The sequence below is a fragment of the Suncus etruscus genome, chromosome 6 (assembly GCF_024139225.1).
Source record: "Suncus etruscus isolate mSunEtr1 chromosome 6, mSunEtr1.pri.cur, whole genome shotgun sequence".
Taxonomy (NCBI): Eukaryota; Metazoa; Chordata; class Mammalia; order Eulipotyphla; family Soricidae; genus Suncus; species Suncus etruscus.
Genome location: NC_064853.1, coordinates 77843861 through 77857517, shown reverse-complemented (window position 1 = coordinate 77857517; position 13657 = coordinate 77843861). Strand labels below are relative to the sequence as shown.

At 37.8% G+C, this 13657-nt stretch overlaps 1 protein-coding gene across 1 annotated transcript in view; it reads right to left on the bottom strand.

Annotated features, from left to right (window-relative positions):
- The window catches only part of TASP1 (taspase 1), a 205785-nt gene that overhangs the window by 14985 nt on the left and 177143 nt on the right, over positions 1-13657 (bottom strand). Inside the window, exon 13 of the mRNA XM_049774347.1 lies at positions 8445-8518. Within this exon, the coding sequence (XP_049630304.1) occupies positions 8445-8518 (74 nt within the window). The remainder of the gene's footprint in view (positions 1-8444; positions 8519-13657) is intronic.

The following is a 13657-nucleotide window of genomic DNA, read 5'->3' as shown; positions in this document are numbered from 1 at the left end:
CTTATCTGGGTGAAAACTGATAAAGATTGGGTAGCAGATAATCTAATCATTTGAGGGAAAGGCTATGCTTATATTTTTACAGAGGACAATCCAAACAGAAACTCTGGGTTTCAATGCACCTCATCGGAAGTCGACATCTCTCAGACTCAGAAAGGTTTTAGCCTTTTCATCACTTTAAGAAACCATGTGAAGGATTCTTCTGTTTTCAAGCAGTTCAGCTGCATTTATATCTTTTGAGTGTCTGTCTTTATTTCAGTACCATAAGATTTTAATACCCTTTATAGTATAATTTGAAGTTGGGGGAAGTGATGTCTCCCATTTCCTTTTCCTGAGGATTCCTTTAGCTATTCATGGACATTTATTGTTCTATACAGATTTCAAGAGTATTTGATCCACTTCTTTGAAAAATGTCATAGGTGTTCTTTTTTTAATCTTTAATGATTTTTGGGGGCTGGAGAGATATAGCACAGCGGTAGGGTGCTTGCCTTGCATGTAGCTGACCCAGGAGGGACTCGGTTAAATTCCCGGCATCCCATATGTTTCCCCAGCCTACCAGGGGTGATTTCTGAATGCAGAGCCAGGAGTAACCCCTGAGCACCGCTGGGTGTGGCCTAAAAATCAACCAATAAATTAATAAATAAAAATTAAAAAATAATTTATTTAAGCAACATATTTACAGGAATTTTGTAGTACACCACTCCTCTCTAGTGTAACTTTCCTGCCACCGATGAATGTCCCTCACTTCCCTCTCCCACACACACATCTCTCTTCAGTAGGCATTCTACTGCTCTCTCTGATTATGGTAATTGTCAGTACAGTTCATACTCCAACTGCACTCACTGCTTTTTGTGATAAGTTTCATAACATGACCTGTTCCTTCAGGCTCTCATCTCTATTGTCTCTGGATATTATTACCATACTATCTTTTATTTTTTTTGTATTTCACAAATGAATCAGATTATTCTATGTTTACCCCTCCCCTTCTTAACTCATTTCACTCAGCATAATTGTCTCCATGTCCATCCATTATAAGCAAATTTCATGACTTCGTTTTTTTTTTTTCTAACAGCTGCATAGTATTTTATTGTGTAGATTCCATTGTCTAGCCACTCATATGTTGTTGGCACCTGCATTGTTTCCAGATCCTGGCTATTGTAAATAATGCTGCAATGAACATAGGAGTGCCAAGAGCATTTTTGTATTGTGTTTTTGTGTTCCTAGGGCATAACCCTTGTAGTGGTATTGCTGGATCATATTTGAGCTCAATTTCCAATTTTTGGAGGAATATCCATATTGTTTTCCAGAAGAGCTGGACTGGATAACAATCCCACAAGCAGCAAATAAAGAGTTCATTTCTCCCTGCATCCCTGGCAGCACTAGTTGTAACTGGGGTTGCTTGTTTGTTTTTTGGTAATATGTGCCATACTCTGATCCTCATTGTTGTTTTGATTTGCCTCTTCCAGATGATTAATGATGTGGAACATTTTTTCATGTGCCTTTTGACCATCTGTATTTCTTTTTTGAGGAAATGTCTGTACAGGAATCAGAATGTAGTTATTTATCTTTTGAAGCTTCTAAGAATCCAATTTTGTCATTTTCCTTATCCTCTATTAGGTAGATATCAAGAAGTGAAACTGGCAACCCCACAATGCTCTGGGTCAGCAGGAAATAGTCAGATGATCCCAGTTCCTAAAAGACAGAGTTTTCACTTCTTGAAGGAAGATAATTATAAATTTATCTTTTTTGTATAGGTTCTAACAACTCCCTGCACTTGGGTCACCTTTAAAATAACAGTTTTTATTTTAAGTAGTCCCTTGATGTTTCAAATTTAAATAGCTTTTCTTTTTGTTCTATGCTTCTTACAACATGCTGTTACATTTTACTGTTCCTAAACAAAGTTTACTTCTTTTCTTATCCTTGGCAATGGAGTGCCAACCCCTTTTCCCTCTATTAGGAGCAAAAGAACTGCTGTTTGCAACCAGCCCAACACCTACTTGAACTGGCTTCTTCAAGTGGGGTCCTGGCTTGAGAACCTGGCTCTTTTTCTGCCTGCAGAGAACCACTGTCTCCCTGACTGCCTTGGGCTGATGGATTAAGTCACCAGCTAAAATCTTTCAAATTTGACCTACTGAAACTTGATCTGCAGAGTAGAAAAATACTTAGGTACTGTTATTTATTCCTACTCCCCCCAGATTCTACCACCACAATGTCACAATCCTTCCACCAATGTCCTTGAGAATTCATTCATTTGGGGCTGGATAGTACAGGGGGCAAAGTTCTGGTCTCATCTACAGCTGATCCAGGTTCAATCCCCAGAATCCATATGATCCCCAAAGTCCCAATAGAAGTGACCCCTGAGCACAGAGCCAGGTGAAAGCCTTGGCTGTTTCTGGTGTGGCCCCTCAAAACAATTTTTTTTTTTTTTTGGTTTTTGGGCCACACCCGGCAATGCTCAGGGGTTACTCCTGGCTGTCTGCTCAGAAATAGCTCCTGGCAGGCACGGGGGACCATATGGGACACCAGGATTCGAACCAACCACCTTTGGTCCTGGATCGGCTGCTTGCAAGGCAAACACCGCTGTGCTATCTCTCCGGGCCCCCCCTCAAAACAATTTAAAAAAAAAGAATTCACTTATTTACTAGTACCTAGTAAGAATATTCCCTTCACACTGTAATTTATTTTTACAATGTTTTATGAAAGAACTGTGATTTACAAAGTTAATTGATCATCGAGTTTTAGACATATAATGTTTCAATAATAATCCCACACCAAGGACAACTTCACACTAGTAGTCCCATACACCATTATCTCTTCCCTTTCCGTCATCCTACATCTCCTGCCTGCCAGCTTGACAGGAACACTACAAATTTTCTTGGTTATAGTTTAAATACAATGTTTTCAATGTTGCTGAGTTTGTGCTTTGGATTTACAGCTATAGCTCTCCTCACGCAGTCACCAATATAACAGAAACCCCAATCACTCTTCCCCCATTATTTCCCTTTCTCATCTTCTTCCTTCTCTTCTCTGTCCTCTTTCCTATACTCCCTTAATCATAAAAACGGAGTTTAGGTGAGCATATGTTATTAAGATGAATGTATGTTTCACCTCTTTATTTTGGTAGTAACTTAATAAACTCTGCTGATATTTTCACAGATTTAATGAGAGATCATTAACATGCCATGAATGTACCTTGTAAATATGTATTTAATTTAGTAATTTTGGTAGACTTAGGAAAAAATCATGCAAGTCCAATTCCAGAACATTTTTACAGCTCCAAAAATGTTATGTACTCATAAAATTTATGTTTAAATAGGTGTTTAATATACTACTTTTCATATGTTTGTAAAGTTATTCGGTCCAATTCCAAAACATTTTCATCACCTAAAAATTGCTCTCCATAGTCTCTAGCCATCATCTCTCCAACTCCTGCCCACACCTGTCTATGGAACCACTAAACTAAACTTCATTACATCTCTACAGATCCACCAATCACAGACAACTTCTTTAGTTTCTAAAATTCACTTTCCTCTTAGAAAACTAAAGAAACTTAGAAAACTTTGTTCTGAAATCCATCAATTTTTTTTATTTTTAAAAATTACTTTATTTAAACACCGAGGTTTACAAAATTGTTCTTATTACAGTTTTTTCAGTTACAAAGCTGTTCATGATTGAATTTTAGTCATATATTGCACAACACCCTTCAACAGTGTACATTTCCTGCCGCAAATGTATCCTCTCGCCCATTCCCTTATTTCTAACTTCAGAATATTCCTTGTTTTAGAACTATCTAGTGTTTCTTTATATTCAGAGTCAGGGCATACACTTGCAGCTGGAGTTCTGGGAGGATGTTGTATCTTCCTTAGGTAATCTCCAAACACACATGAAGTTCATTAATAGTCTTCAGTGCTGATACTGATTTTGATCAAATGGTCAAATTGTTGCCTGGTTTCTTCATTATATACCTAAATTTATGTTTCCCTGAAACTAATATGAAATTTGTGGCTTCTCCTCAAGGCTGAGGTTTCATAACAATTTTTATCACTGTTGCTACAAAAAATGGCCTTCCATGCATATTTTACTACATACTAATTTTAACATGTTTTCATTATAGTAGTCTGTGTACAATGGATGTTTATTAGAAACTGTTCATTAACTGTCTTCTATCTATGCAGAATAAATATAGGCTACAGGGGATCTCATTTCAAAGCCAACTGATATCAATATGATAATTTTGATGTAAAAAATCTCTTGAACTCATGCTGCAGAAGAGAATTAGAAAACAAATAATTTAATTATAAAAATGTTCTTTCAGAAACAAAAAAGAAACTTGTAAGAAACAAAAATATACCTCTAATCAAGTTCTATGTGAATTCTGCTGATGATACTAATTATTATATAGCTTTTTCCATATACTATGATTTGAGGAGAGTTTTGGGGAATTTGTTTAATTTGGATTTAGGGTCATATTCATTGGTGCACAGGTTATGCCCAGTGATGCAGAGTACACCTGGTTCTGTACTCAGGAATCACTTTTGGTGGCCTCCAGGGATCATCTAGTATGATTGTGATCACATCTGGTTTGGACATGTGCAAGGCAAATGTTCTACCCACTGGATGACCTCTCCAATTAATCTGATTTGGAGAAAGTTTTGTTTTGTATATTTATTTAAACAACTTATTTAAACAATGATTGTAGTTGAGTTTCAGTCATGTAAAGAACACCCCCTTTCATCAGTGCAACATTCCCACCACCAATGTCCCAAATCTCCCTCCTCCCCACCAAACCCCCGCCTGTACTCTAGACAGGCTTTCCACTTCCCTCATTCGTTCACATTCTATGATAGTTCTCAGTGTAGTTATTTCTCTAACTGTACTCACCACTCTTTGTGGTGAGCTTCAATGTCATGTGCTGGACCATCCAGCCCTCCTCACTTTTGTCTCTGAGAATTATTGCAAAAATATCTTTTATTTTTCTTAAAACCCATAGATGAGGGAGACTACTCTGTGTCTATCTCTCTCCATCTGACTCATTTCACTCAGCATATTAGATTCCATGTACATCCATGTATAGGAAAATTTCATTTCATTGGAGAGAGTTTTAATTCAAGGCTTTAGCTTGTATTAAACACTGCTAGTCTACATGAAACATCCAAATGGACAGGTGGATTTAGGTTTTAGTTTGGTAACAAGAAGAAAGAAGAAATTTTTAGGAATTTTTTAAATTAATATAAAATTAGCTGCTTCTTTTCTTTTTTTTTCCTGGGGGGGGCACACCCATTTGATGCTCAGGGGTTACTCCTGGCTAAGCGTTCAGAAATTGCCCCTGGCTTGGGGGGACCATATGGGATGCTGGGGGATCGAACCGCGGTCACGATCTTTCCTTGGCTAGCGCTTGCAAGGCAGATACCTTACATCTAGCGCCACCTCTCCGGCCCCTAGCTGCTTCTTTTTTTAATAATTTTTCCATGTGGCATTCAGTTTTATGAGAGAGCATAGTTCACACCCTGGTCATCATGCTGAATAGATATGCCAGGAATTCAACAATTCTTTCACAGAAGTCCATAAACCAGTGGACTAGATCACAGTCTTGATCTCTTAAAAAGAAGACAAATTTTATAACAGTCTCTTTTCTTTTTTTTTAAACTTTATTCTTTTATTGATTGATTGACTGGTCTTTGGGCCATACCTGGCAGTGCTCAGGGACCACTCCTGGCTCTGCACTCATAAAAAGCCCCTGGCAGGCTAGGGGACCATATGGGATGCTGGGAAATGAACCAGATCCCTCCGGAGTCAGCAGCATGCAAAGCGAATGACCTACCATTGTGCTATCTCTCTGGCCCAGTCCATTTTTTTTTTCAATTAGGCACAACTTCCCATCTATGACTTTGTCTTATTTGCAATACAAGTAAATTCCAGACTTCATGACCACAGACTGGCTTGCTTGTTTTTTTCTTTTTGATCAATAAAATTTAGCAGCCAAAGAATTAGTGTTTGGGGCTCTTTTACTTTTCTTCTAAAAGCATTTGTAGCTACAAGCTCAAAGGAGAAAGGAAGGGATTAACTCTCTGCAAGAAGGTGAAAAACAGAATTTATGAGTGAGGCAAGAGCAGCAGCTGTATCTATTGACCTAATCAAGATGACCACTTAGGAGGCTTTACCAGCAATATGAAAACCAGAGTCTACCAGAAGTCAAGCAATGCAATTGAGGCAAAGCTTTTAGACTCATTGTGGGACTTTCTAGGCTTCTTGCAACTGTGTTTCATGTTAAAAAAAAGTTAAACAGGTCACTGGCAGGGATAACAATGGGCCACACAATGGACTGAAGGATAAGACTTTGTCCTCACTGGCTTTGCCAGTCCAGCCCACAAACAGGTTCACCCCACAGAAATTCATCTTTTCAGAAGCAGCAGTTGCTCATAGTCATATGTAAGGAGTGAGAGAAATGTAAGGGTTTCAAGCCATTCCTGGGCAAGGATTCCTGGGGTTTATCAGGTTTATTTTATAAGTAGGAAGCATTTACCCATGGAAAGAAAAGAATGTTCTAAAAATAATTATTTAAACAATCATTTTCCATTTATTCTTTAAAAGTGTTCTATTTAATACAGTAGCCATTAACTACATGTAGCTTTAAATTTAAACTTAGGAAAAAAAGAAATTCTGTTTATTAGGACTCTTAGTCATCAATAAATAGCATTATCCTATTGGAAAATAGAGCATGAGCATAAATGTAAAGCAAATATTTACATATTCACAGAAAATTCCGCTAGTGCTGCTCTATATCCTTAACTCACCATTAAAATGGATAATTATTATGCCCTTCTCTTTAAAAGAATCTCTGAATTAAAGAAAGCTTTATGCATGCTCAAGTGAGATAAGATAACCAAAAGAAGGAATACAGTTTTGGGTAGGGCAAGACAAAAGGGAGAGGAGATGCATACATATAATCCACTTTTTATTCATATAAACCACTTTCTGCCTAACAAAATGCTCCCATTCACAATACTCATAGGAGTCTTGTGATGCCACTAATTTTCTAGATAATAAATACAGATCAGTCAAGAAAGGCATTATGTGATGAATGAGCAATAAATGATTCTTTCTTATATGGATTCTTTTTTCTTCTTTTGTTTTGTTTTGGTTTTGGTTTTTGGTTCACACCCAGAAGCGCTCAGGGGACCATGTGGGATGACAGAATTTGAACCACTGACCTGCATGCAAGCCAAACACCTTACCTCCATGCTATTTCTCCAGATCCCTCTTATATGTATTCTTAATTGGTTAAAGATTGAGTCCATATCAGACAACTTATGTCAGAAGTTACCTAACTTCTCTTTCCTAGTGTGCAAAATAAATCATGTCTTCCAAAAGGAGGCTGGCTGCCCAATTTCCCAGCTTGGCAAAGAAGGTGCTTTCATGCCTAGTAAACATCATATTCCACAACTGTTGAAAAATTTTATGAAGAAGAACAGGAGGACAGTAAAAATAGATAAAATCCACAAATTATGTCCCTTACTCACAACCTCAACCATTGTATGTGTAGGGTAGGTAAGCAAGGCAAATCAGGAGACATTGTGTTATGAGATTTTCATGACTGACTGAAGGATGCCTATCACAGGCATCTGGTATCCAGATACTGCTTAGGAGGACACCATGTCAAGATGTTCTAGGGCGGGGCCGGCGAGGTGGCGCTAGAGGTAAGGTGTCTGCCTTGCAAGCGCTAGCCAAGGATCAGGACTGCAGTTCGATCCCCCAGCGTCCCATATGGTCCCCCCAAGCCAGGGGCAATTTCTGAGCACTTAGCCAGGAGTAACCCCTGAGCATCAAATGGGTGTGGCCCGAAAAAAAAAAAGATGCTCTAGGGCACAGAAATCATACTCTTTAGCATGCTGGCCATTTTTTCCTCCCACATGTAGGCAGTCAACGATATATGCCTTGTTTTCCTTTATTTATTCCAATACTTTTGCAAAATCACTCAGTTCTGTCAGTCCATGAGCTTCCTTTCCAGGTTCTCTATACCTTTTATTTGGGGGGGGGTTGGAATACACCCGGTGATGCTCATGAGTTACGCCTGTCTATGTGCTCAGAAATTGCTCCTGGCTGAGGGGGACCATATGGGATCCCAGGGGATAGAACCGAGGTCCATCCTGGATCAGCCGCATGCAAACGCCCTACTGCTGTGGTCTGGCCCCTTCATTTTTTAATTATTCCCAACAGAAACAGGAAACAAGATTAGGAAAATAAAGTTTTGTTTGTTTGTTTGTTTGTTTGTTCTCCTGAGTCCTCCCCTTTTCCATTATCAAAAGCAAAACAAAACAAAAAAAGGTATGTATTTATTCTTGTTAAATTAGCCAGTTTAGGGGGAAGGGGAGGAAAAAAAATTAGCCAGTTTAAGGTTCATGTGATAACTGAAGGTGTTCAGGTTATCCTCCTGTCTTCCCGCTTACCTTGGCCTTCCCGTCCTGGGCTGACATATAGCCAACACACATGCTCTCTGTTGTGTGGCTCCAGAGAAATTCCACTGCAGAGGGAGAGAACACAAATAGGTGCATTCAGACCACAGATGGAAAAGAAATCTTTGTTTTTTAATAGAACAGTAAATGATAGCTTTATAGTTAACATATTCAGTTCCCCACTTTCCATTTGCTCCTTCATAAATGTCAAGATGATTTAGTACTCAAAACTGTAATGCGATTGACTACAAAATGAAAAATGTCTTTATTTCTTGTCAAAACTTATGATTATTTCATATGAAATGAATGCTCTTCTATTTGAGACTTGTAACAAAATTCAGATGTGAACATACATATCTACCATATAATGATTTTAGTAAATTCAATATTCCATAACTTTATTCCCTTTATAAAAACACGGATTATGGTTTCTTCATACTATTATTTATAGATAGGAACCAGAAAGTCTTAGAGAAATATCTATCCTGAGCTTGAATACACAAAAAATATAAAATGTACCTGTAACACCATATCATACCAAAAAGTAAGGAAGTACTCAAAACATAAGGAGAATGTATCAAGGTGGGGGAGGGATGTATCAAAAGGACCCAGGGATCTTTTGACTGAAGGAAGTCCTTTCAGGCTAAATCTGGGCTGGCAAAGTAAGAAAGTAAAACATGATTGTAATGAATTATTACTAGTGAACAAAGGCATAAAAATAGGATATAAAAATAGGGGAAAAGATGAATGGTGTGATAGCACAGTAGGGCTTTTACATGTACAAGGTAGGGTCTTGTACATGGATGACCTGAGTTCAATCTCCATCAACCTATATGGTCCTCTGAGCCTGCCAGGAATATTTTCTGAGTGCAGAGCCAGAAGTAAACACTACGTACCACTGAGTGTGGCCCCAAAACAAAAACAAATGAAAAAACAGGAAAAGAAAAAGCTTTTTCTTCAGCACAATGTCAAATAATAAATGTAGAGGAAATAGAAAATCATTACAATGACAAAAACTGGATTGAAGAAAAAAATGAAAGGAAAACAAGTTAAACCCACAGTAGCAATTCTTATTAAATGCAATGTATAAGTACACTACTAAAACTAAAAAACTATAATGGACAATAGTATACTTAAATGATTGAAATTAATTTTATTAAGTTAGGGGTAAATGAATACCATGTGCCTGGAATCTCCATGTACTTCCACCTCTATGATATTACTGCCAAGAAGGCAGAAGCAGCATATCACAAAGATCTAAAATTCTATATAACTGGTTTAATCTCTTAACAATTTCAAAAGCAAGATCTACCAAAAGAACTGAGAAATAGCACCCATTTACAGGAATGAGAGACACTTGAACTGGAAACTGAAATATAAGGCAGAAGGGTGTAATCAGGAACACATTATAACAACTAATGGATGTTTGAAAGGGACAGAAGATTGGGTAATAGCAATGTATCAGGATTTAATTTGTTAGTTTTTCTGTAATTATGCTATCATTATTAGAAGAATGACCTGTCACCTAAAAATATCAATATATTAGGAGTAAAGACACTTGATTTTTGCCATTTTGTTTTCAAATAGTTCAGGGAGAGGGAGTACATGCTTGCTTGCTTGTGTGTGTGTGTGTGTGTGTGTGTGTGTGTGTGTGTGTGTGTGTGTGTGTGTGTGTGTGGTGCACGCAATAAGAAGAGGTGGCAGTGCAGGTTGGAAAACAAATGAAAGAAAATAAAAACAACTGGTTCTGGGTTAAGTAATCGTGATGTCCCTTACAGAAATTTTTCACAATCTTTCTTTTCCTCTAGTTTGATGTTACATCTAAATATAAAGTTACCTACAAAAAATTCACACTCACAGAGATACACATAAAATAGTGTCATTTTTTATGTGTAGACTTCAATTTTAAATGCTTTTCTTAATGGCAATTCTAAAAGTTTTGAGGCAGTGTCTCTAGGAAAACAAAAGTTTTCCAAAGTGTCTGAAAGTAAAAATTCACTGTACAACATGAAGCCCTCTCTGTCCCTGGCCATCCAATTGTTTATATCTTTGAGCTAATTAAGCTGGAAGACAAGTGTTTCAGTGAAGATACAACTGTGGGGTCAGTGATCCTAGATTTGAAGGATTTATCAGACATATAGGGAAGAATAAAAACAGTGAGGACATGAGGCTGCGTTCTTCTGATCTAGGGCTTATTCCTTCAGCAATTAATTAATTATCCAATTTGCCAACCTGCTAGATAGACCCGCCACTGAAGAGTGCAGGAAAATAGCATCACACATGAAGCTAGTCCTCTTCACCAGATTTTTTTTTTCTTTCTCACACAACTGCTTTTGAACTTCAAAAAATATAAAGTCTAGAGAGAGATCTGGGATATAGTGAATTGCCTAATAGAGCAAGTATTACTCAATTACCTAGCACAGTGGCAATGCAATTGTATTAAACAGAAAATCAAAGTATCTACAAAATTGCAAATCCTTCTTATGCCTCCAGTGTTAAAGTAACAAGTTCTCAGAAATTTTCCAGGAAAGTAGATGGAAATATATTCCTTTAATTATAAAAGTGAAAAATAAAAAACATTGCTTTTTTATGGGTGCGTGTTTTTTTTTTTTTTTTGGCTAGCCATGCTCAGGTGTTACTCCTAGCTCTGCACTTCTGGCAGGCTTGGAGGACCATATGGGATGCCGGGAATCGAACCCAGGTCTGTCCTGGGTCTGCCGCATGCAAGGCAAACACCCTACCGCTGTGCTATCACTCTGGTCCAAAAAAACATTGCATTTCTTAAGATGCAAAAAGAAATTTAAAATTACATTATCTCCTAAAAAAACTACAGTATTCCTAAGGAAATACATTTTAAAAAATAAGCTTATCAATCACAATGGGCTGGGTATACTGATTAGATTTCATTCATTTTTTTATACTCAATGATTTTGTTTGTTCAGTAAAATGAATTTATTTAGGAAATAATGGAAGGAAAAAACAGAGAAAATCATGCTTGAGAGAACATAAACAAAAACTTCTCCACAGTGATTAAAAGCAAAGTATATCTTATAAGGAGAGATGAGTGGGCCATTTCCTCAAGTGGGGAACTGTATCCTAGAATATAACAGTCTATCTACCTCTTGAGAGAGGAAATGGAAACAAATGTGCTTATCCTGAGCGATTTAGGATTTAACTATTCTCAAGAGAGCAATGATGTCTAGAATTCAGTTTTGACTCTTCACAAACATAAACATAGGAGCAACATTAAATTGATACATTTTTATATCTACTATTTCATCATATAGTGATGACATTAAGTTGAACAAAATCAGTAGTTGTTTGCAAGCTAAATTACAGAATACATCTGGGGGAAAAACTACTTTTCTTTATTCAAGGACATCTTTTAACTGAAACTAACTCAAGTTATACTTTTGATAGGGTTTCAACCTAGGAGAAGAGGAAGAAACTAAGGTCAAGAATGTCTCAAATGGGGCCGGAGAGATAGCAAGGAGGTAGGGCGTTTGCCTTTCATGCAGAAGGTCAGTGATTGGAATCCCGGCATCCCATATGGTCCCCCGTGCCTGCCAGGAGCAATTTCTGAGCATGAAGCCAGGAGTAACCCCTGAGCACTGCCGGGTGTGACCCAAAAACCACCACCAAAAAAAAAAAAAAAAAAAAGAATGTTTCAAAGACCAGGTACTATCTTTTGTAGCAGAATTCAATGAAAGTTTGACGGGGAAAAAGAAGTTCAGAGAAGAGAGATAACATATTTTGATAAAAATTTATTTTTGCTTTTGGGTCACATCAAGCTGTGCTCAGGGCATGCTCAGGGTTTACTCCTGGCTCTGTTCTTAATGATCACTCCTGGCAGGGCTCACAGGATATTGGGTCCAGGGACAGACCCAGGTAGGCTACATGGAATGTATGTCCCCTCAATCCACTGCACTGTCTCTTTGGCCTCATCCTTTTAGTAAGTTCACAAGCTAAAACTCGAGCTAAATTTTTGGATTCCAAAACCTGTCCATTGTTGTCTTACTCTTATACTACACTTGATGAGAAGGACTTGTTAGGGTTACATAATGAAGAATTAAATTTCTTATCAATTCTAATGGGCTCTAAAATTGCACACAACTCTTCCTCACAAGGAAGGAGGAAGGAAGGAAGGAAGGAAGGAAGGAAGGAAGGAAGGAAGGAAGGAAGGAAGGAAGGAAGGAAGGAAGGAAGGAAGGAAGGAAGGAAGGAAGGAGGAGAAAAGAGAAAAAAGAGAGAAAAAAGAAAGAAGAAAGAAAAAGAAAGAAGGAAGGAAGGGACACAAAAAGATATCTGCATACCTACATTCATTGAAACACTACAATACTTATTTGTACAATACTTACTTTCAGATATGGAAATAACTCAAATGTCCCAAGTCAAATGAATGTGTAGAGAAATTTTGGTATATACGCACATGCGTGCACACAGAATACTATTAAGCTACAAAAAAATAAGTCTTGCCATTTGATGCATGCTATTAATAAGCAAAATGAGTCACAGAAGGACCACTTTTTAAAAAATGATCTTAGTTTGCAAGCCAATCACAAAGCAGTGGCTTTAGGAGGGATAATGAGGAAGAAGCAGATTAAAAGAAACATAACAGTGAGAGGTTCTGGGCATTTCAGTAGCAAAGAGAGGCCTAAACTATTAGAAACACACATAGAAACTCACATAGAGACATGCTTAAGAAAAACGTAGAACTTTTAAGCCGCCAGAAACTTTTAAGCTGGAGAATTGGTACAAAGAATAAGGCACAGACCATGCATTTGACCTATCCTGGTTCCATCACCAGCATATGTTCTCCAAGCACAGGCAGACACTTCCATGGCAACGCAGAGCCCCTGCAATGAGCCTCACATGTGGATTCCTGAGTAGGGGCCACCTGCACTCCTGAATACCAGCCAATCCCCCTAGTTCTCCCCCCCCAAAAAAAAAACCAGAGGCCTTAGTAAATGACATGGTTGACACATTTTGGTAGTAATATCAAGTTAGCACTGTTATTTTTGAAAATCAAATGAAAGGGAAGCATGGATGAACATGCCCACAGTACATAATATCTCTGGAACTGGTAACAGCGGTTGTTACTATAGAGGCTGATAAGGGTGTGGTCTGTAAAACATATAATTTTGTTCTGTACCGCATAAATTTGGTTGTATTTCATGGATTTTCTACTTTTAAAGTGGCTCTTGGAA